This window comes from Acanthopagrus latus, chromosome 6 (genome assembly GCF_904848185.1).
Source record: "Acanthopagrus latus isolate v.2019 chromosome 6, fAcaLat1.1, whole genome shotgun sequence".
Classification (NCBI taxonomy): Eukaryota; Metazoa; Chordata; class Actinopteri; order Spariformes; family Sparidae; genus Acanthopagrus; species Acanthopagrus latus.
In genome coordinates this window covers 5233905-5257422 of record NC_051044.1, presented here as the reverse complement: position 1 = coordinate 5257422, position 23518 = coordinate 5233905, and the positions used below count along the sequence as shown (strand labels likewise).

Here is a 23518-nt window from a genome sequence, read left to right as displayed (position 1 = left end):
CTACCGAGCCCGAGGAGACGCTAGCATCTCAGCAGGAAGTGATGGACTGACTGCTGTGATCAGCTGTTTCCTGGTTTTAATGGACTTCACAGTTTACATGTAGAGACCAGAGAAAACCTGTTTTTCCACAATATGGGCCCTTTTAAGCAGTGTCACAAAAGCCACATCATAACTACTTGAACTGAAAGTTGTCACAACAATAAAATATGAACTTCCAATAAGTGTGAATACTATATATAGGGACTGTAAATTACCTTTAGACATGTTTGACTGCAGTTTATATAACTTCTAATTAATTTTAAGTCTTAGGATATATGTTTTTTAAATCCTGTGTGCATTAGCCTCTAAATCATGCAAACAAATGTTCAAGTTGTTTTCTTACAAAATCTACATCTTGTTAAGAGAGGATAAGAAAATACCATCTTTCAGCTGGGCTCTGTGAATTTTGCAACTACACAGCCTACATACATTGGCAATAAGATTCGGATCATCAGTAGAGTCCCACATCATGACGACCTGAACTGAGACTTTCCACCTGCTATCACCTCGTTACCTTCACGCAGCAGCTCGATCTGATGCCAAGAACATGACGAGAGAAACTCGTTTATGGTTTATGCAGGCAAGTTTTAATACAAAAAACTCTGATGTAAAAAAAACAAAAAAAACAAACAAATATACAAAATGACTTTTAAGTTAAAACCAGTCTGTTACAGTATGTCATGTTCTACTGTATTTACAACATTAACTAAACACAAACAACTCCCAGGGTAACAAAGCAAACAATCGGTACAAAAAAAATCATTTTTACAAGACAAAGAGTCCACTGGAAGATGTATAAGGCAGTCCGTCCACCTCTTTCGTTTTCTTTTTACAGTTCTTCAAAAGCCTCAGTTTAAGAAACAGGGTGAATCCTGGTGTCACAGAGACAACAGATAGGCTGTTCATGTTTTCTCACAGTAGAAAACATTGTCAGGAGGTTCCTTTAAATATGTCAGGTTGCTGGAAAAACAAATCAGAGAAATCAGAGTTCCCTCCTGTGCCCTGAAAACATCTTTTAGTTTCCAGAGAAAAACACAGTTGTAAAGTGTCAAAACAGTCGTGGTGGTGGTGCATTCAGGAAAGCTGGGAACTGGGAGCCACCCAGAAGCATTTAAACATTTGTGTCCATGCTCTGACTCAGAGCAGCGTACAGAAACAGAACAGATCAATCATACTCAAGGCCTTTCAACCGATTAAACCTGATGGCATTCATTCAGGTAGAAGATCTCTGAGGCAGAGCTGAAAAACACCTCCAGAGACATACACATCAGGTCAGATACTTTTCAATAAGATTAAATAAAACATCTGAAACATGACAGAGTCAATATTTGCTCTTTTTTTCTTTGAATCTCCTATGCGCAAGGCAAAATGAGGATATATTGCTTTTTTCCATCAGTGTTTCTCTGACAGTGGTTCAGTTAGTGGTTACAGAAAACAAAAGGTTGGTTTCTTCTCTGAGATCCAACAAGCTGCAGGTTTTTATTGTAAGCAAATGCTACAGCACCTGATTTCTGCTGCGTGAGAAGGTGCATCACAGCTACTACAGAGGGACTGTTTTTTTTTTTTTTTACGAGCATTTAATTAAATCAAGATGGTACTTTTATCTACATAGTTTCAATAAAAGAGAGACAGAGTTTATGTGTCTGATGTATGAATGATGACCTTGTGAACGGGAACATCACTAAATCCGATCCAGGATTTGTCACACCACATCTCAAAGACCTGGATCTCCTTCTCCTGGACTTCCAACATTTCAGTTGCAAAGAGATTACTTTAACTGGTTACAGAAAGAATATTGAAAACATAAATTGAGTCAGGAGAGTGTAGAGAAACAAAGACAGCATTTGACAGAAATGAGAAAGGTTCCTTCGAGTAAAGTCAATACAAATTTCCAGCCTGGGCAAAAAAAATCTTTCCATTTCTGTGAAGAAAAAAAAAAAAAAAAAAATCATTTGGACCAATATTTGTATCAAAGATGACAAATAGATTTCCTTAGGATTTGTGAAATCATAACAGGATTATTTTGTGTCACAGAACAATACATTAAAGAAAAATATTCAGCCTTTCCCCACGAGTGGACAGCAGTTTCGAACAAAAAGCGACAGCCGTAAAACAAACTACAAGAAAAATACTTTTAACGTGCAAAGACATACTCGTCAGGCTGGTTTAAGACTCCTGCAGTTACGTAACTTCCAGCCGTCACAGCGGCTGTCAGTAAAAAAATGTTCTGATCCTCAATAACTGCCTGATAGGATCTCACTATTTCACTTCGTCCCTGCTTTGATCCCAGCAGCCATCTCTGCTGACATTTCTTTAATCTCTACCGTTACGATAGGATAGAGTCTGTATTTTCAATGTTCTTTCTGTAACCAATTTCATGAACCTGATGGACTGAAGCACCCAGATTCTTTGAGACAACCATCTGTGACTATGATATGTGTCAGTGCTGATCAGGGCTGTGCTGATAAATAATGAACGATGGGAGCTGCACACAGAGCATCGTCACTCCTTCCCTCTTTCTGTTTTGTGAGATGCATGTTTCAGCCTCTTCCATGATAACAGAGTGCTAGTTTTGGGTTTTCTTCCCCCTCTTTAACCTGCTGAGTGAACCACTGTTTGGTCAGCTGGTGGAGTTAAACTGGCTCGCTACATCCCATTAAAGCCTCCTCCTCTTTGCCCCCCTCTGTACATGTTGCTGCCCTGGCCTGCAGGGTTGTGGTACCCCCCCATCAGTCTGGAACCAGTGAAGTCCCTGCCCCCTGGGAAGCCCCAGACCAGGGCAGCAGCACGGGTGGGGCCCATGGCCCCTGGCCAGACAGGCGTGGGCCCCAAGAGGCCACCTCCCAGGGTGGTCAGGGGTCCCAGCAAAGGGCTGTGGGAGAAATGCTGGTTGTGGAGATGAGGCAGGTGGGGAGGCTGCAGGAGGTTAGCACCCCTCTGCTGGCTGTGAGGTGGTTGTTGTAGGTGCAAATGACTCTGCTGGAGATGTTGCTGGTGGTGGTTCAGGTTCTGCCGATGCTGTTGGGGCAGTTGGATCTGCAGTACACGGGGCACAGCAGGATTTGGATTGTCTTTCTGGTCTGTTACAGTGGTGATACTTCCTGTTACCTTGGTGCCAATGGCAGTTCCCAAAGTGCTGTTGCCACATGGTGCTGCTTCTTCTCTTACTGGCTGGTCCGGGCCCAGCTGTGTGTCTCTACAAGAAGGAAACAAGAGGAGGTTCAACAGCAACATACAGGCGAACTACAGGGCTTGATGTACGTCAGTGTACAGAAAGGCCAAGTCCCTCCGCTCCCTGTCTTCCTCGTGTGATTATCAATCATTTTTTGATCGTGGCAATTTAAAAGATAATTCTATAAGCCAAGAAAGTCAATTTATTGCAATGATAGAAAAATACCATTTGGGTTTTTGTGGCACCGCTCAGAGAGCTACATCAGCTCACACGTCACCAACACAAACATGGCCGCCAATTTGGCACAGAAGCACAGAAAAAAGATGATAATCTGACAGCTGCAGATTGTGTTAACTCTCAGAGCTAATAAATATATCTGGGACCGGCTCGACAACGTTTTAGTTACAGGTGTTGACCAGCATTAAACAAGAACACGTCACTTACTTACAGTTCGTTCCGGAGTTCATACACAGGGCAGCAGTAATCATATTTCAGGATGAAAACAAACACAGACTTGCCCAGACACTCAACTGTCATCAGTAATCACTTATGATTTACTAACCTCGATGTATCGCCCTCTGCAGGGCAAGAGTTGGAGCTGTAGGCTGCCCCGTGTTGATCTGCTTTCTCTCTCCTGTCACTGGTTGCATCTGTCTGGTTACTTGGCTCTGTCACTGCAGCTGTGTTTGGATGGGAAGAAGTGATAGATGTGTCGCTGTTACTGGGACCCAGGTTTCCTCCGACTGACCCCACTTTTCTTACTGGAGTACCATCTCTCTGCTCTCGTCTTTCTCTAGACCTCCATCCCTCTGCTTCTGTCTCCCTCAGCTCATCCTCCAGCTCCGTCTGCAGTGCCGAGTGAATAAACTCCAGAGTGGCTGCCACTGCTTTCTTGCCAGGATTAAGCGGGGCCGACTCTGTGGGACGTAGAGGAGGAGTGGTGTGACGGCTACTTGTACTAACGGGATTCGGAAGGAAGCTTTTGAGGGGGTTGATGCTCAACTCCGCCTGGGAGTCAAACTGCTGCTGCTGCTGCATCTGCGCCTGACGTTCAGCCCGTAACTGTGAGATGGCCAATCGAAGGTCCTCTAAGTCTTTGCCTGAAGGCTGCGGACCACCGTCCTTACAGGAGGTGTCAGGTACGAGCTGGTCAGAGAGATGGGAGAGGGGGGGGAGGCCAGAGCCGGACTGATGGAGGAGATGTTGGGGCTGGTCACGGGATGAGAGGGGATGGATGTGTTCTGGGAAGATGGAGGGAGAGTGTTCAGACACAGAGTCACTGTGACTCAGTTGTCTGCCGAGACCTGAGAACAAAGGAGAGCAATGAGTAGAACACAAGGAGAACATGGAACGTGTACAAAGACGGTACAGTGGAGGAAGAGATGGTAGAAGAGATGGAGAACGGGGGAAACGATGGTAGAATGGGGGCAGAGGGTGTGTCATGACTCCACAGAACCATGATTCGATTCGACTTTAAAATTTAAATTATTTTCAGAGCTGATGGCTAACCTGACGACTGACGTACCTGACATCTATCTTTTGCTGTATGAAGCGATGTAGTTTAAATGTGTCATGTCTGGTCTGAATCGCTACTTTGACTTTGTGTTGAAAGGGCACTTAATGTTTATGAGAGGAACCACGCGTTTTAAAGCATGCAGCTATCCCGCTTGCATCACAGGCTGGCTCACTTCCTTTGCTACGTATTCAATGATCGTCTTGTAAGAGTTCAGGTTTATGAAGTTTAAGGGTCCTGCAACATGATTCAGGGAATTTATCTTTATAGGGTTTTGATTTAAATGAAATATGTCCTATACTGACCTTTGGAAGCCAGAATGTCATCCATGATTGGCTGGCTGCTCTTGTTGCCTTGATGGTAACCGACCAGTCTGGTGAAGTCGTGCAGGATTTCTTCGATAGTGGCCACGATGATTCCGCTACTGGAGTAGGCTGGGAACTTCTCAAATTGCTCTGTAAAACAAGACAGAGAACATCAGTGTGACATGTCAGGTGGTTCATTTACATTCTGTCAGCAGTTAATCGGTTAATCACTGCTAATCACTGATAGTGATTAAGTGGTCCTGACATGTACGTACCAGTCAGGAGGACTGTGTGTCGGTACTGTGTGTATCGGGCCTGGAGCTCCATGAGACAGTTGAGGTCTGGCGACTGATGGGTGGTGTCGCAGTGATGATACGGGAGAAACTCAACGATCTGCCGTTTCTGATAGGCCGAGAGGATGTCCAGCAGGTTGGCTGCATCTCTTCTGAACCTGTCAACCAAAAGTAAACACATAAAGTAAAGGCCGGCGCTAAAAGGGTTAACACAGTTTAAGTTAAATCTAATACAAGAGACTGGCTGTAACAGTGTCATGCTCCACCTGCTCTCCTCTGGTTTGGACTATTAAACAGCGCAGACACAGAAGCAGTACCTGGATTGTTCTTTTAACTTCTTGTGGGTTTTGTGGTGAATCTTCCACCTCCACAAACTCTCAGGAGAACTGTGCTGCTCCAGGATCCTCAGCAGGGAAGTCAGTCGGTCTGTGGAACAGCATTCAACACTTCAGTTAAACTGCAATAAATAATAAATAACTACTAATAATACTACTACTGAGTAATTTGTCTCATAACTTATTAAAATATAAAATGTTTCTAACACAGAAATACGTTATACTAAAAATGTCCCATTTTAATGACTTAAACATGTAGAATGTTGTATACAGCTGCTGGATTCTAATCCCTGACCTACCATGACTCATGAAGTCTGGATTGAGGACTAACTCGTCTGAAACGATGCAGCCTCCAGAAACAAAGAGCTCGTTGTAGCTGTTGTTCCTGATGTCGTCTAGTGTGTCGATTCCCACAAACACCACGGACGGGTGTCGCTTCAGAGACACCAGACCTGGAATCTGATATGTATAAACACAGACACATCAACACACTTCCTGTTAGTCCCTTTTCAGTTGTGCCATTAAACATCCAGTAAATCTGTCAGCGTATCTGTCCAGTGAGAAAAACAGTTACACAAAATGGACATGTGTCCTCGCTGCACACTGTTCAAGTTCTTATATGAACAAAGTCAAGTAGGATTTCACCTGATTTAGATATCTGAGCTGCTGCCTCATCAACTAATTTGATGGGTTTAACTGCTCAGTAGGACAGCTTTGGACCACGGAGCACTGAGATTTATGTCTTGACATCTTGTAAAGCCATTAACCACTGGCATATTCTTGTTTATGAGGCGGTTCTTAGTCTGCCTCCCTGTTACCTACAAGATTTACATCCTCGAAAAAAGGACAGGAAGTTAGTATTGTCCTTGAAGAGCACCTGATTTTTTCTTTTTATCCTTTACCCAGGGCGGCACTTGCCTTATCAGTTTTTCCAAAATAATTTTACTTGGTCAACATTTCATTGTGCTGAATCAATAATTAGAAACATACATATAAAACTCTCATCAACACTCGTAACACATAGCACCTACAAAGCAGATTCCATGTAGATGCACCACAGATATCAGCAGATTTACTCTGAGGGGATTTTCTCCAGATGTTCAGAACTGCAGGGCGTTGACGCTTTCTGTGCAGGTGATGATGATGAAATGCTGTGCTTATATTCTGGTGGGTGCTTCTGGAACCCTCACAAAACAGCCGTCTCAATTAGGGGGCTACAAAAAATAAGCAAAGACTCGATCCAATTGCCTAGAGGCTCCCCCACAATTACAAACACGATACGGTCGTCTCAGAGGGGCTCAAGTCAATTAGTCAGTTAACACATCTAACAGGGTGTCATCTTCACCCTGCTGTGAGAAGGACAACTACATCTGGAGCTTTTTGAACCAAACAAACCACAAAGTCACAGTTACCTGGGCCTGACTGCTGCACACATTTATAACTTGAATCATATCTACATGTCGTCCAGCACAGACAACGATGCTGAAAAAAAAAGGTTGGATCACATCTGATCACCAATCTTGGAGGGCATTCAGAGGAAGGTGGACAAAAACCAACAAACAAACAATGTAACCTTCAGAGCAAACATATAGTTATAGATCCTATATGATCTGGATCATCATTTGATGTAATAAGAAGTGAGGACAGACAGAACAGAGGTGCTGTTAGACTCATCAGGTACCTTGTGTAAGTGTCCAGCGATGTCTTTGTTCTTAATGATGACCAGCAGTCTGCTGTCAGAGTTTTCTTGGTTCAGGAAGGTGACAGGACTCTGCTCCACGTTACCCTGCTTCAACAAGTGTTCCTACAACATAAGAGTAAAGAGCAACAGCCATCATTAGGAGGAGATGTGGCCGACGCGCCCATTTGTTTTGATCTGAGATTATTGTGCTTACATGCACCCAAATTTCCTATAATAATTGATCTTTCACATTCTTTGACTAAGAATTGATTAACAGAAGACACTGAAACATGTACAAAGGTTTGTATGTATAAAGGCATCCAGGCTCATCTATATTTAACAATGTATTCATTCACTCTGAACTAGGCTGTCCGTGAAGTTACCTTGATGTCTTCATGGACCCGGTCCTCTCGCTCAGCGCTGTGGAGGTAGAACTGCAGGGAGTTTCTCTTCACGTCTTTTATTATCTCCACCAGGTTGTTGAACACCTCTGGCTGCAGCTGGCTGATCAGGGAGCTCAGGTCTGCAGCCGGAGCCGAGACGGGAGTGTTGACCGACACAGAGGCCGAACTGGAGACTGGCTCAGTCGTGAGTGATGCTTCCGATGAGGGTTTCGATAGATCACTGAATCCTGGCAAAGTCACCTCAACAGTACCTGAAACACTACTGCCACCGTCTGCTCCAGGGGTAAAATGTACAGTCCTGATTAGGCAATCGTCTTGTGTTTTTCTAGTGTTAGGAGTGACTGTTCTGCCAAGTTCTAAAGTGCAACTTTGCTGTGGATTCCAGTTGGACTGTGGGGACATGTCGAGAGGAGAATGGAGGACAGCAGCGTTGGTAGGCTTGTAGAGCGAACCAGGCGCAGAGGTAGTAACAGATAAAGTGACGTGTGAATTTGGGGGATTCCTGCTGTCTGTAGGATTTGGTTTGTTGATTGAATGTGGCTGCCATACTTGTTCTTCTCTTGAGAGTGCAGGAGTTTGACTGACATCAGCAGCTGTCACTTCACCGTCACTATCATCTATGCCTGTTTTTAAATTAGCTGCCCGGATGCTGGACACAAAAGCACTGACTGTGTTTGCCAAAGCGGCATCAACATTAGTCCTGCTTGGGGCAGGCTTGTGGCTCGGCCAGCTGTCCCCAAGCTCTGTTAGCATGCTGTTAATGCTGTCCTGTAGTGAGTCAACGTAGTCCTGGACAGGGGGGCAGGGGTTGTAGAAAGAAACATACTGTGAGAACTGAGATAGGGGTGTGCGTGGGAGTGTGTGTTGGACTGCTGCTGTGTCTATGTTTGAAGTGGAGTGTGGGGACTGTGGGAAGCTGTAATGAACACTCTCCTCCTGCAGAACGTCCTGCATCTCTGAGGAGAAGTCGCCCAGATGTTTGTCCACGATGCTGTCGATGTGTCTGAGAGGACACGGACGAGGCGAGGTGACGGAAAACAAAGAGCTACCCAACAGTTCCTCTGCTTCTCCCTTTTGCTCCTCATCACTACCTACCACATGAATCATTTCAACCACCTCTGCTTCCTCTTCTATTTGCAGTTTCTCAACTGGCCGAGTCTCTTCTTCCTTTTCTAAAGGTGATACCTCTACCTCCATTAACTCCACCTCATCATCTTCCTTCTCCTGTTCAGTGGGTGGTAAAGAGTGTTGTGTCCTCCTCTCTGGAGCTGGAGGGATAGATGGCTGGGTGGATGCAGAGATGGGCGGCTCTTCATTCTTCTTTTCTTTCCCCTGAGGTTTCTCTTCTCTATCCTGGGATACTCCTGTAGGAAGCAGACAATATTAGATTGGAGACACAATATGGAGCTGCATACTCAGTAAAGACAATGGCACAACACAACACTGACTACCGTGGTAACGTGTCAGTTCATCAACCTCAGCTCTACATCTACTTTCTCTTGGCCAGGATTTAGTAAGTACTGCAAACAACTGGGCTAATTTTCATATCTGACATGGCAGTTAAAACTGTGGGTGGTTTTACAGTCTCACACCTGAACACATGCAACAGGTGCACCCTGAAACCAACGCAGTGTGGCTGAGGTTACCTGTGAACTCCCTGGAGGCTGCAGTGGCTAACAGCTCCTCATTAGCACCACTGTGGTCCTTCTTAAATGAGCTGAGCTCATCAGGCTCTGGGGGCTGGCACCGGGAGGGGGATGGGGGATGGCTGAGCTTAGGGGACAAGTATTGGGAAGGAGATGTGGAAGGGCTGGGCTGTGGAGACGGGCACTGGGAGGGAGAGGGCAGAGGGCTGGGCTCTGGAGACGGGCACTGTGATGGAGAAGCGGGGGGACTGGGCTCTGGAGACGGGCACTGTGAAGGTGAAGGGGGAGGGCTGGGGTCTGGCGATGGGCACTGGGAGGGGAAAGCAGGGGGGCTGGGCTCCGGGGATGAGGACAGGAAGGGGAAGAGAGGAAGGCTGGGCTCAGGAGACGGGGTGGGGTTCATCCCGGAGGGTTTGGTTGTTGTGGTGATGCTCGGTGCCGTGAGGTGCTGGAAGCGAGGGTCCTGAGGGATGTTTCTGTCTCTCTGGGTGTAGCGCTCTGAACACAGACCTGCAGAGACAGTTAAGAGTTATCTTCAACTTCATTCTGGTCACTTTGTGATTTTTCTTACTGGTCAGGAGCCACTCATTCAAAACCAGTCATAGTAAATATAGCAGACTTGTGTTCATGTTTGTATATGTATTACGTGAATCTGTATGAGTAAGCTGATATCTATCTCAAAAATCAATAAGACAGTTTTAAAACCAATTAAAACTATTAGGGCATTGTATGTATGTTATTGTTTTCTTATTTACAACCTGACAGGGCAGACAGACAGACCTGTGATGGGTATGAGGACCCACGGGATCGCCCATTGTTCCTCCTCCTCTTCGTATCCTGGAGCTCTCCTCCCCAGGCCTCCGCCTCCTCCTCCTCTACCTGCTGCTCCGTGGTGATTCATCTCTCCGCTGTGGGAGCCGGGACTGAATCCCTCCAAACTACTGACGCTTCCCGCCATCTGCTCCTACACAAACATACATACACACACAAAAGTAAAACACATACTTTGTTAATCCTACCTGCTTCCATTTAAGTAACTCTATGAAGAACTTCTGACCCCCCAAAAAACAGCATGTATTACAAATATTTACTTAATATCAAACTGACCTCTAAGTCATCATGCTTCCTCAGGTCGATGTCACAGTTGGTGGGCAGACCCAGCTTGGTGGCTATCTTATCAAATGGAAAGGATTCCTTCTGAACCTCCTCTTGAGTTGCTGTCTCCCTTGCAGTCTGTATGAGAGCTGTCAGTGAACAGAGAAACATTAATTTTCAAAGACCTGTTTCTCATCATAGCAAATGCTTTCATGAGTCTCACTTCAGTTTTTTGATGCAACAAAACCAACAGGGATGAGACAATAGGAAAGATAAACTGCAAACAAAAAAAAGAAAGTGCAACCTTGCAGTGACAAAGAAAACAGATGTTGGCTGAACAAATGATAAAAAAAAAACAACAACCAAAAATATGAATGGAGAGTTGAAGGCCTCTGATATGTTAGGCTCAGTATCCAGTCACCTGTCAGCAGGCTGAGAAGTTTGGCAGCTAGTTCAGATCCATCTTCCCTTAGATCAACATCCCTCAGACCAATTAAGCTAATCACAGACGCAAGAGAGCCAGGAGAGGCAGGGACTTGGTTCCCATCAACTAGAAGCCAAAAGCGTAAAAGAAAAACATGTCAGTACACACACTGCCCAAAGTTTGCAAGATAATAGGAGAAGAGTAAAAGACCTATTAAGGTGTTCTCAGACTAAATGCAACACAACAACTACATTTAGAAGCAAAGAACATGAAAACAAAGCAAATAAAAGGAGTTTGTTCTCAGCAGCACAAATGGTGGCAGAGATCCGTCAGTAAGTTGAAAATGATTCTTAACTAAACGAGGCGTGTTGCTGGCAGGGAAAAGAAGCTGATGGTGTTACTCCGCATCTTGTTTCTTCACCTGGAATCTTGCTGTGTCTCCCCGGTTCCTGTGATGCCTTTAGGAACTTAATCGCCCTCACTGCCGTCTCCTGCTCCAGTCGCCTCTTCCTCCCGGATGATATCCCCACTCCTCCTCCTCCTCCTTCCTCCATGTTTATCTCGTTTTCTGCATTTCTCTTACAGGTCTGGACCAGGTCGATCAGCTGCTGGATCTGAAAACACAGAAGACACATTAGAGTTCACTGAGGATTGAAAATGATTGTGTCCTCTACATCCTAATGACTACCCTTTTTGTCCACACAGTTATGTTTTTCGATGAAAGCCAAAGTCGTATAATTTCTGTTTTTACCTTTTGAGTGTTGGTCTGTCCGTCCCTTCTGTTGCTGGTCGCCTCCTTCTCCGTCACCTCTCTCCAACCTCCACAGCTCCTCCCGATCTTCACTTCCAGCGGCTCCTCAGGGCCACAGTACGCCTCCACCATCGCACTGACCCGGGCCACTGACAGCAGGTAGAGGGCAGGGTTGTACAGGTAGGAGTTCAGATAGCTATCCATGTTCACTCTGTGGTGTTTGGGAGGAGGAAACAGCTTTCCTTCCTCATCCAAGTTGGATTCATAGTTGCCCATGGGGTACTGTCGAACCTGGAGAGCAAAGACAAAAATATGTTCTTCAACAAATATCAAAAAATAAAGATAAAAAAGTCTTCCTCCACTCATTTGTATGTTGTGTTGCTCAACATAGCCTAACATCAATTACATTTTCCACAAATTTACACAGGTCAGAAACTCCCTTTCTATACAATTAGGTTCTCTTTATCGTCTAGTTTAGCTTTATTTTGTTGCTGTCTTCAATACTTCTACACTCTGGTCTTTATCTGAATTATTGACACTCTAGCATGACCAGCAAGAGGGCCAGTGATAATATCATACAGATTATGAAGTCATGTTGCTAGTCGAATGATATTTGTAGTATTTAACTTATATGAATGCTCATTACTATTCATATTTCCCTGTATCGGAGCTAAAAATGCCCTTACAGCTGCAGCAGACACCACTCAATTTCAAGAAGAAAAGACAAGAAAAAAGCATCGTAAGAAATTCAAAAATCAAATCTTGTGGCATGAAAAACAAAAAAAAAAAAAAAAGAAATTTGGGTGATGCAATATTAAGAAAAATTGGTTCACACCTTGCCCTCGGTCAGGCCGATGAGGTATTCCCGTGCCTGGTGCTCGACGCCAGTAGACAGCTGAGGTGGGGGGTTGGCGCGGGCCTTGACTAGAGCATGATGCAAGGCGGGGATGAACTGGGTCAGCCGTGGCATCACCTTCCCAGCAGACATCAATGACTCAGAGGCATCATGGGAAGAAGGAGCATGCGTTGCTGGAAAAAAAAGAAAACAACATCATTATTTGTATCATGGAGATAATTCAAGTCAGAACTTGATGATTCGTCAGCTACACTATTCAATCTTATCTCTTACTAACCAACTGATTATGTACAGTATAATGTGAAAGCTGCTGCTAGTGGTGACAGAACTGCCGCTCCTCTCTTTACTCAGTGAGAGGTAAAGCCATTGAAGCCTTTAATCATCTTTTAGCAAATTTTTGTCCAACTAGCAACAAAACAGTGGATAAAACAGTTCCCCCGAGCTGATCCCCAGGATAGACATTAGTGCACTGGATAATACATTGTTTGGAAAATATTGTATTATACTGTGTTACTCACTGGACTTGGTCACATCTCTGGATTGTGGGAAGACAAACAAAGCCTGAAGACACCTCTTCCAGCTCTCTCCTCTCTCTGTAAATACGAAAAAGATGGTCTCATTTTCCATCAAGGTCAAAAAAAAGACACAATTTTCTGGGTTTGAAGCAAGCTGACAGAGTACATTAAACCCTCAAGGCCTGACTTTAGCTAACTTGATAGAATAAATGAGTGAGAATGTTATTTTCTGGCATCTACCAGATGCTCTTTATACACTTCACTTTTTCCATTTCCTTTGTTCTTTATAGTATCGGAGGTGAAGGGTGTACAGGTTCAACCGCTAATTACTGAGACTAATTTCATAAAATAAACTTCTTCTTTATATCAAATGCAATGTTATGTTTTGTTGCGTTTTAAGTTTGTATAATATTGTATGAATCCATCTGCCCTAATGTGTGAAATTAATGTCATTCCAAAATTAAAAACTTTTCTTTTTTTTCAATACACAAGTTCTCTAAACTGAATCTGTAAAGAAACATCTGTTCTACACAACAATACAAACTAAATTTATAGAATGCACTGATCCTAACTCTTAACTTTTAACTTTTACTGTGATGGTTACAGGTAGCCATGGAAGAAGTGACATAATTGACATCAATTTTAAAAGCAAACACAATACAAAGGCATCAGAGGCTTATTAGCCCTCTGTGGTTTATATTTCAATAACACATGGCATGTCAATATTATCATTTGTCATACCTGTGGGTGTGGCCATCTGAACGCTGGATAGCAGGATGAGAAAGCCTCTCTCTGTGAGTGGAGTCACCAGAACCTGAAGGCAGAAAATACAGCTGTCACTCATCATTTATTCTCTATCTTCCTATCCATCTATTCTTTCTTTCTTTTCCTTTGTTTACCCCTGAGTGTTACCAGTATATAATGTTTCACTCAGCAAAATAAAGTCATTCACAACATTAATGTTAGCCACACTCACCACTCTGTTTATCTCCAGGTCCTGCAGCAGACCTGTTACGCTGGTCGTGGCCCGATTTCTATCTGTCACCTCCAGGAGACTGCAGAAGTGGTTGTCATTCATAACTACACAAAAAAAACACACACACACACAAAAAGTTACATTTTAGTTGTTAAGTTGTTAAGTTATAAAATCTACATCTATGGACAATATATAGAGAAGATACAATAACAGAACAGTGATAATACTGTACAAATGACAAAGCATATATTCATCACTGAAAGGATGTTAAGCATCCTGTGATGGTCTGAAAGCAGTTTCAGAAATGCTGAATACAACAACTTTAAGCTACAAAATGTTTTTTATATAAAGATAGCTTTGAGTTCCTTAAGTTGCACCCCGGAGTGTACTGCACCATCACTGTGAAGGTATACTGAACCGCACCTTCTTGGCTGCTGTTGTAGAGGTTGTAGGAGAACAGTTCTGCAGGGAGCATCTTGGTCACCTGGTTAAGCCTCATCAACCAACCAATTTCCAGCTTCTCTGGTCTGAAGGAGAAATGTGGTGAGATACATGCAGAACAAATCATTTTATGATTACAGGATGCACCTGTGACAATAAACCCAGTTCATGTATTAAAGTAAATAACATTTAGTTGGATCTACTTCTATTTAATTTGGCTCTCTTCCACAGAGCAATCAAGGGAGGGATTACAGCTACGCTTTTGTTCATGTTCTAACTGTCCAGACTGTGCAAGCTGATACTGAAGAACTAAAGACCAAGAAAGGCCAACTGATCACACGCTTTATTTAGCCCTACTGCCTCTGTAAAAGTTGCAAAATGTATGCCAGAAACAAAACTGATGGATTACAGGAGCAGAAAATGCTGGAGCACTCACAATTTGTGGGGCAGGAAGGGAGGAGAGAAGGAGCGAAGGGAGATCTGGTAGAGAACGGTGTCACCTTTCACCAAATCTCCAGTCCAAACTGTGAACTGAGCAGGCTCTGTGAGAGAGACAGACAGACAGAAGGAGATGACAGCTCATCAGCATTCCTGCTGGTTCAGAGTGTAACAGGAAAAAACGGACTTCCTTTGTTCTGTAGATATCTTGTTGAACATCTCACCTTTCCTCCCCTCTGCTGATTGGCTGTTCAACCTGTCCATCAAACACAGTACACCAGTCACAGGTTAAATCTTCACAAGCATGTTGATGGTTTTGCAAGTTTTAAGCACATTCATAATTAATGTTACCGCCAAATGTTGTTTAACTTCAAACTAGTTAATTTTCTTACCTGATTGGGGCCAGAGGTTTGCTGGTAAGTGCAGAGTCTTTTCCTTTAAACTGGAAGGAGAGAACAGCGTATGGACAGACCTGGCGAGGCCGCTGACGCAGCTCATCAAATGTGTACTCGTAGAAATAATGCTGAGATAAACAACAGTACAACAAAAACAAAAAACAAACATGTATTAATTTGCACTTGTTACTTTAAGCCCTCACATCAAGATTAGATCTCTACTTTTCGTTTGACATTCAAACGGTGCTTTTATAACAGGGCTGTTTATATCACAACTTGACCCTGCAACGACCCGACCAACCAGAAGCTCAGAACAACAAAGGAAAAAGTCATGTTGATCACTTAAACAGCTTTAACTTTTTTAAAAAGGATCTTCAATTTCTAGCAGGTAAGTTGAGATGTGTATTCACTCGTGGTTTCTGTGAGTGAGTGTCTTTACCTGTGTGAGATCGAAGGCGCGGTAGGAGGTGAGCGAGGTGACCTTGCTGGCGTTTTTGGAGATGTGGCTGTCAAAGCGAGGTGTTGGATCTTGAAGGTTCTTCATGTTTTCGTACATACTCTTTACTTTCCCCTGAAATCAGAAACAGATAAAACTCCACTGTCACAGACTGATCACTACATACAGATTCATCAGAAGGTTCTTGGTAGACTGTAGATTGTTAATAAAATTTGAGAGGAACAACTCCGTGTGGTAACTTTAAATAAATAAACACTATCAGTTTTGTAGGAATGAAGCACTAGGGTAGAGAACAGCATTACCTCATCATGATTTGTTCTTCAGATTGTGGTTACAACAGCACACATCTGATTAATATAGGATCTGAATACAGAACCAAACCTTTCTCCCAGCATCCTGTTCTATGCAAAGTTCCCACTGTAGGATTTTAGACCTGATCTTGCAATCATTCAAAAAGCCACAGATCAGAGGCAGATCAGCGCACTCCCATGAAAGATGTTCCATCTGCAGATCTTGGGGAAGTGTCGCCAACATCCACAGGCTAAATATCTGGCTGAGTCAAAGGTGAGTTGGAGAGCCAGCAACAAGCTCTAGCCAATGAGAGCAGGGCATATCTCTACTGTCTGAAACAGTTTTATCATCTATTTGTATTTAAATATAATGGGGGTTTCCCCTTCATTCCACCCCCATGACTTCCTTTATTGCTTCTTTATTGCCTCATAATGCTCCATTGTCCATTCTTTTCAGCAAACATTTCCAGTTATGTTTTAATTGACTATATGGTTCAACCTTGTTTAAAATTGTGATGTAATCTTTGGCCAACCTCCAGTTGTCAGGGTTCAAAATTGGCTGAGATGCAGTAATGAACGTTACCCTTCCTGTAAATTAAAGTCTTGCATTTATCTTTATATTTTCTCTCAGATTATCCCAGCAGGTAGAAATCCCTGTTACAGGACTTGGCTTCAATGTATAAGTGAGTGTTATTCAGATTTGGCTGCTCATTTGAATCCCACATTACTGTCAACAATCCAGTAGTGTCTCTCATAAATTAATGAACATTCAATCTCAAAAAATATCCTAATGATCTCAGCGTGGCCCTCATTACAAGCTTTGTGGTTAAAAAAAAGTAACAAACGTATCAAAAATTATAAACTTATTGAAAACAAATCAGAGAGCAAGAGAAAAGAAACTCTTCAGCACGTTTACTGCGAGTGATGTCGACCAGCTGATTTACCTTCATCACTTTGAAGATGAGGATCTCCCCAGTGGCACCAGGTGTGAAGGAGTTCACCTGGAGCAGGTCGGAGTACCTGGACAGATACACGCCTAAACACACAAACAAATAAAGGAGGACAAAATTTAATTTCTGTATAAATACCCACATCCACTTCTATAAGTCTATAATCTTAGACACATTGTGACCGCTCCCAATGCACAATAAATGGATGGAAAATGTGATTGTGATTTTTTTTCTATGTTTTTTCCGCATGTATCTGTTCACTCTTACCTTTATTGGGGTTTCCCAGCACTGTAATCCTGCTCTGACCCACGAGCAGCCCCTTCTCACAGAGCCAGGGCAGCTACAAACAAATAATTCAGGAAAAAATGTGATTATTAACATGAGAAAATATCAATCTTCAAGCGACAAGGCTCAAAAACCATTATAACCTGATCAGGGCTGCAGTGATATACCGTTTCCATGGTGTACTGACGTATAAATACTGATGATTATCATACAGTTTCTGACATCAGTTGTCCATTTTTGATCAAGTTTCACATTTGTCAGGACAAACCTTTTTTTCCATTCTATATAAAGGCCATTGTAACTAATATTAATAATGTTAATAACAATAATATACATATGTACACTGTGATACCATACTATTTTTTTAGATCATTACTTTACCAGTTCAATTTCATACCGTTGCAACTCTAACTCTAAACTGTTCACTACAACGGCATTTCTTTGTCTTTTTCCAGAGAAAATCCAGTCAGTCATTCCGTCCACAAGGCATAACAACAATGTCACGCTGCCTTGTCCTTCAGAGGTCTGAGGAACAAGGCAACCTCACATTCTTTGTAATCAAAGCACACCCCCCGTTAAGACATAAATTATCATCATATGACTTCATTATGCCCATTCTTTTAGCTCCAGGAAATAAGTGCTTCAACTGGTACAAAACAGCTATGGCACAGGCTAAATGCCAAGACAAACAAAGAAACATTAAACCACAGTGCTGCACAGTGTCTGTTAGTGTCTGTTCTGTGCTTATCTAACCGAGACTTCTTCTTGTCCTCTTGGACAACAACAAACATCAACACATTTCAGTGTTAATCTCACCTTAAAATTATCAGCCAGCAGGAAACAGTAGCTCTCCTCCAGCTCCTTTTCTGTCCTCCCCTCTGACTTCATCTCCCTCCTCTTCTCTACAAACTGAAACACAAACACACACAATCAATTAATGAATCAACAAAGAAGCAGCTCAGCTGGTTATAACGAACATGTCCTTGTACTAAACAATCACAACATACCCCATTTTGTCTAAATGACCTTTTCCATATTTCTCAGTTGAAGGCAAATAAAGTCTTTTTCCTAGTTATCAGTGAAAACTTTTTGAAATGTTTGAGATGTGTTCCTATTTCTTTTCTGCCTCGACTGGTTTATTTTCTTTAGTAAAGCACTTTGTAACTTTGTTAAGAAACGTGCTATAGAAATAAATTAAGTTGTTTATTACTATATAATCAGTTACATCGGCCAACCCTGATCATTCCTCCGTAATAAGATGTTTTTATTTTTCTCAAGACACGTGATATTCTCTGGTAATAAATCAACAAGACACATTCAGTTGGTAATACCCCCCCCCCCTCCTGTCCATCTGCCTCTCACCTCTTTCTCCAGCAGCTCACTTTGGACAAGCCGAGGTTTACAGTAGGTGAAGCAGCCAGCAGAGCTGGTGTCGAGGTAGCTGGCATTCAGGATGGTCATCATGTCTTCATACTCCCTGGACTCAGTGGAGACATAATGGAACAGAGCTGAAACAAAGACAGGACAGACACAAAAGTCAGTAGTGTTATAAACACAACAGTTATTCACTGGTGAACATGTACAACAAGCTTATGTTCTTTCTGCTAGCTGTCAAAGGTTTCTGCATTTGACCAATAAGTTTGATTCCAGAGTCTACCACGTACACTTCATGGTCAGTCGACATCTGAACATCTCAGCCATATGCAACTGTTGAACATGCATTTCAGTCCCAGACCAGACTTCTGAACCTGGCAGCAGGGATTAGCACCCATTCAGCTATAAGAGCATAAGGCCTTTATCAAGCATTGCGGCGATTACTGCAGGGTTGTGCAACACAGTGTAACAAACACATCTGGGGGCGTCTCTTCATTTTGTCCTTGAACTGTGCATAAATAGAGTCCTATTTCCAATTCGAGATCAACAAATCCTCCAGAGAGCCTTTTCCATCCACAACAGGTTTGCAAATTATTTCTCCTCTCATGCTGGTTCAGATCTGTCAGCACGGTCAGCGTATTCTGAGAAACTCTGAGCAATGTGTTGGACCTCTGACTGTTTCTACATGTGTGCACTGTTACTGCCTATATGACAGCATCTATGTCACCTTGACACTGAACTTGTCATGTCCAGCAGCACTTTTAAAAATTAATATCATCTTAGCTTTTTGCCAAAGGGAAAAGCAGGGAAGCTGTTTTTGTTGCAGCCCATGCCGCTGCATCCTAAACCCCCTCAGAATGAACAGGAGGACACCGCAACACCTGTTTCATCTCAAAAGGTGACACCTGCGGAGGAAAAAACATTTCTCTTTTGACGTGGCTTTGTGCAAGGGGGGGCCAGTGAAATAGAAAACAACATTTTCCAAACTGTTAACACAAAGTTAAAGGGGCGCCACTGCCTAAAATATCATTGTATGCTGTGGGAGCAAGATTTACCTTCACTGAAAATGTACAGCAACATATTTTTTGACAAATAGTGTGTCTTCAATATTTGACCAAAGTGTGATGCTAACATTTCAGAAATCAGAAATAAATGTCACAATACTGCATATGCTATGTGCAGCTTTAAGCACTTCTTCACGTGAGCCTCGCCCACACTCAAACAGAAGGTCTGGGCATCTGGGGAGCACACAAAAACAGTTGTTGTACCGCCCCAATTATAACAGGACCACTTTAGTCTTTTTTGTTCCAAATTCTCAGGAGAACACAGAACCTGCTGCCTCCCTCAGTGTGGAGGAGAGGGCTCAGCTGGAGCGTCACACACCTGAGAGAGGTGTGGTCAATGTGCACACACAATTCTCTAATCACAGAAATTTGACAAAAGAATACTTTGTGTGTGTTACACCAGCATTTCACAAACCAGTAGAACCACACTGGGCATCAAGAGCAGGTTCCACTTGTGCAAGGACCTGTGCTTTGATTGTGTCAGTATGTTTTTTTCAGCACCATCAAGCAACAAATGTCTTTTCCATCTACAATGCAGGTCACACATAAAACAGCACACATTTAAGGTGCTGACAATACAACAGACCCACAGTACAGCAGAGACAGCTCTATAGGATATTCACAATTATCTGGATTCCTAATTATCCTGACAATGAAAATTCACCAGGATCAACTTAGTGAATGGGACAAAATATCGTTACAGCAACACATCTTGTTACTTCCTACTGAGATATGTTAATCAAAACACTGGCGTCAATTTGCATTTTACAAATACAGGAGTGGGGCGGGGATCTCCAAACGTACAAACGTTAACGACCAGGCTTTTGGCTAATATTAGTACAAAAGTGTCATCATTAATGGCTGCCTATCATAATGATTCTTCTTTTGCTACTGATGGACGTGTGTGCATTGTGTTGTTTTATGTAGAGCAGAGTTTGCCATTTTAGGAGTGTTTTGTGTTCTGCAGTTAGACATATATCATGATCGTTTTATCATGATACCGTCATTATCTCGGCCAGTGTATTTTGAACTGTATCGTACTGTGAGTTGCTCTGTTCATCGTTTTTGCTTCAGAATTTCATTTTCACAAATAACAACTATTAAAATAATACTGATGTGACAGTGTCGGGGTCTGCACTCTGGAGACAAAGATTTGTAAGCCGCAGCACTACAGTTCTTCTTTATAATGCAATTTTGTCACATATATACCCATTTTACTTTATCAAACTAACAGCAATGGGCCAAATATTTTCCCTCTTCTTCAGGTACTGTGTCATTGTCCTCTGCAGTTGGGGCCAGAGTTCAGGTTTAGGTTGTAGACAGACCTGGTTAGGGTAAGCTTGGGTTGGGGGTGAGCATTTGTGCAGAACACCTAATCCTGAAGTTTCATCTCCACAGCCACAAAACAGTAGCACAAACTTACTGTTAAATTTTACTGTAACGTTACATCAGACCGACCCTAACCAGAACCTCAAAGCTCAAGCTAACGTTACACTCACAGGCTGTACATCGCCTCACTTGGTCAAAGGAAACACCAACAAAAATGTCCTGATTTATAAAAGTTTCCACCTTATGCAAGTGTCGTGCATGTGGTATTTTACATCGATGAAAAAAAAGAGAAGCAGAATACGGCATCCACGACACTGTACATGTGCGCGCACACCCACAAACGTAAACAAAACAAGGCTAGCCAAACAATTAGTTGGCTAACTGCTAGCTAGCCTCATTGACTTGTCTTTACAATACCTCCAACACAACTTCTAGCAAATTGTTTTTAATGTAACATGGCGGTACAGTGAAAAATATGACATGCGTGTACGCAAATTTGTGTAATTTTGTGCAATAATGTGCCCTGTGGTTTAGCTAACTTGTCGGACATGTACTTGTCCGAGAATGGATGATTAGCTGTCCGATAATGGAACCTTTACGTTACATCCGAACGTTAAGGGGAAAACTTCAGAGCAACGGTTGAGACATGAGAAAAATTATATCATTTAAAGTTTAAAGGTCAATACATATGTGCAAGTGTTGGTGTTTATCATAATAATACTGATTTGTACGAAGAATGTGAACCAGCCCACCTTTCTTTTCCTTATTTTTCCTCGGTATAGTCATCTTGAGGGGCTCCATGGGCATATGTCTCTGGTGACTCCCTGGCGGTACCGAGTTCCTCCTCTCCATCCCCCAAGCAGCCGCCGCGGCAGCAGCACCCACTCTGCCCGGACCGGGATGACTTTCTCTGGCTGGGTACACATCGATTGCCTCGCCATCTTTCAGGCTAGCGTTAGCTCCAAGCTCGGCGGCAGCAGACACCCTCCGCCTCCGAGCCAGGTTGTCGTCCATAGTCGGATTCTCGAGCAAACCGACGCCTCTCTCCTCCAAGCCGTTACTCTGCTACTGCCTATCGGATACAGCGCCGCGATGACACCGCCGCTACCTCCAGATCCCACAGGGCAGGGACACCAACGGATACACAACAGCCGCCATGCTTCCTGGGAGCGGAGGTCTTCTTCGGTGGGATTCACCTGCAGCTGGTGCACTAAGTGTTGCTTTACTGCCACCTACTGGGAGTATAGTTATTACCTGCGATGTTGACAATGGTCCAGGAAAAGAAAATAAACAGATAAAATGTAAAGGAAAAATCCATATGGTGAGTCAAAACTGCAAATCATGACACTGTAGCAGAAGAATATGGAGGCTCTGAGGTGCAAATCACAATAGCAAATTGTAAAATAAAAAATGTCTTTTTTTTAAAGTTTGGGCCCCTTTTTCACACCTGCAGTTGTTATATATTTTTATTTTAAAAAATTTTGCCGTGCACATTTTCTTCCATACATTCCTTTTTAAAAAAGCATTATTATTATTATATTTTGCACTGATGGTCAATAGGAATTAAGCTGAACAATGTCAGACAGCTGAAAAAAGCCTATCCCGAGAAACTGAACCTACTGAGATTTAGAAAAATGTTGTTTTTTTTTAAAATAGAGCAGAAACCTACGTAGTCTAAAAGTCTAAAAATTCATGTCAGTAAATGACAAGCAAAACTTAAAAATCTGCCACACCTCCTAAGTTCCCCTACTTCTATATATTTACTTCTTACAGAATACATACTACGCACACCTTAAATGAGCAGAATTGTACGTCTTTATTTTCACAATAAAAGTACCTGGACAGCTTCACTATGGATAAGCATTAATGCCTCACAGTCTCAGTTGTTTCATATCTGAACATCCTGTCTGCTTCCGACAAACAGAGGAACCCACACCTTTGTTTCACAGATACAGTCACTCTGTCCTCTTGTGGTTTGTCAGAATTAAATGTGTGAGAAGCCTCTCAAGTCCCTCTCGGTTCCTCTTTTGTGGCTGGTTGGTTAAGGAGCACCAGTGTGATGCACTTTGCTCTCCTTCCAAAAATATTTTGCAGATCTTGTGTTTTTTAATGGAACTGCATCAAATAACTGACACAAATAAAGCGGTTCCATGGAGCTCATGTAGAGTAGCCACGTCTCCAAATGCCCTGAGATCTCAAACCGATTTAAAAAGACATTATTTACATAAGTTTTTTTTGTTTTGTTTTTTTGTTTTTTTTAGGTTTTGTCCCTTCAATATCTATTGCAGTTGTTAAGGAAAATGCTGCAATGTTGTTTTGCTGTGACGCTCCAGAAATTTTCTGTGGATTACAAAACTTCCCCTGACTTTCCATCAACTTGTTGAGGTGTTAATGACAGAATTTTCATTTTTGTCTGAACTGTTCCTTTAACAAACCTAAAATGAACTCTCCCTAATAGACACAATTTAAACACAGAGCATACCATCAGTT

The 23518-nt window shown here is 42.7% G+C and overlaps 1 protein-coding gene across 2 annotated transcripts; it reads right to left on the bottom strand.

The window, feature by feature from the left end:
• Positions 1-603: 603 nt before the first annotated feature.
• On the bottom strand, positions 604-22465 carry tasora (transcription activation suppressor a). 2 transcript variants are annotated; one of them, XM_037101263.1, is made up of 29 exons: positions 21781-22042; positions 18624-18769; positions 18078-18170; positions 17244-17316; positions 16971-17062; positions 15719-15850; positions 15277-15407; positions 15109-15140; positions 14883-14988; positions 14429-14532; positions 14006-14109; positions 13771-13843; positions 13033-13107; positions 12494-12687; positions 11659-11949; positions 11329-11521; positions 10905-11033; positions 10496-10632; positions 10169-10352; positions 9389-9898; positions 7722-9106; positions 7339-7461; positions 5957-6116; positions 5640-5748; positions 5305-5480; positions 5030-5179; positions 3774-4515; positions 3148-3235; positions 604-999 (listed from the first exon to the last, which is right to left on the bottom strand). In XM_037101263.1, the coding sequence occupies exons 1-29, from the start codon at positions 22040-22042 to the stop codon at positions 970-972; spliced, it is 6024 nt and encodes a 2007-aa protein (XP_036957158.1). In that variant the 3' UTR covers positions 604-969. The 2 variants fall into 2 exon arrangements, with proteins under 2 accessions (XP_036957158.1, XP_036957157.1); XM_037101262.1 differs by having other exon boundaries at positions 604-3235; positions 21781-22465.
• Between the last annotated feature and the right edge of the window lie 1053 nt (positions 22466-23518).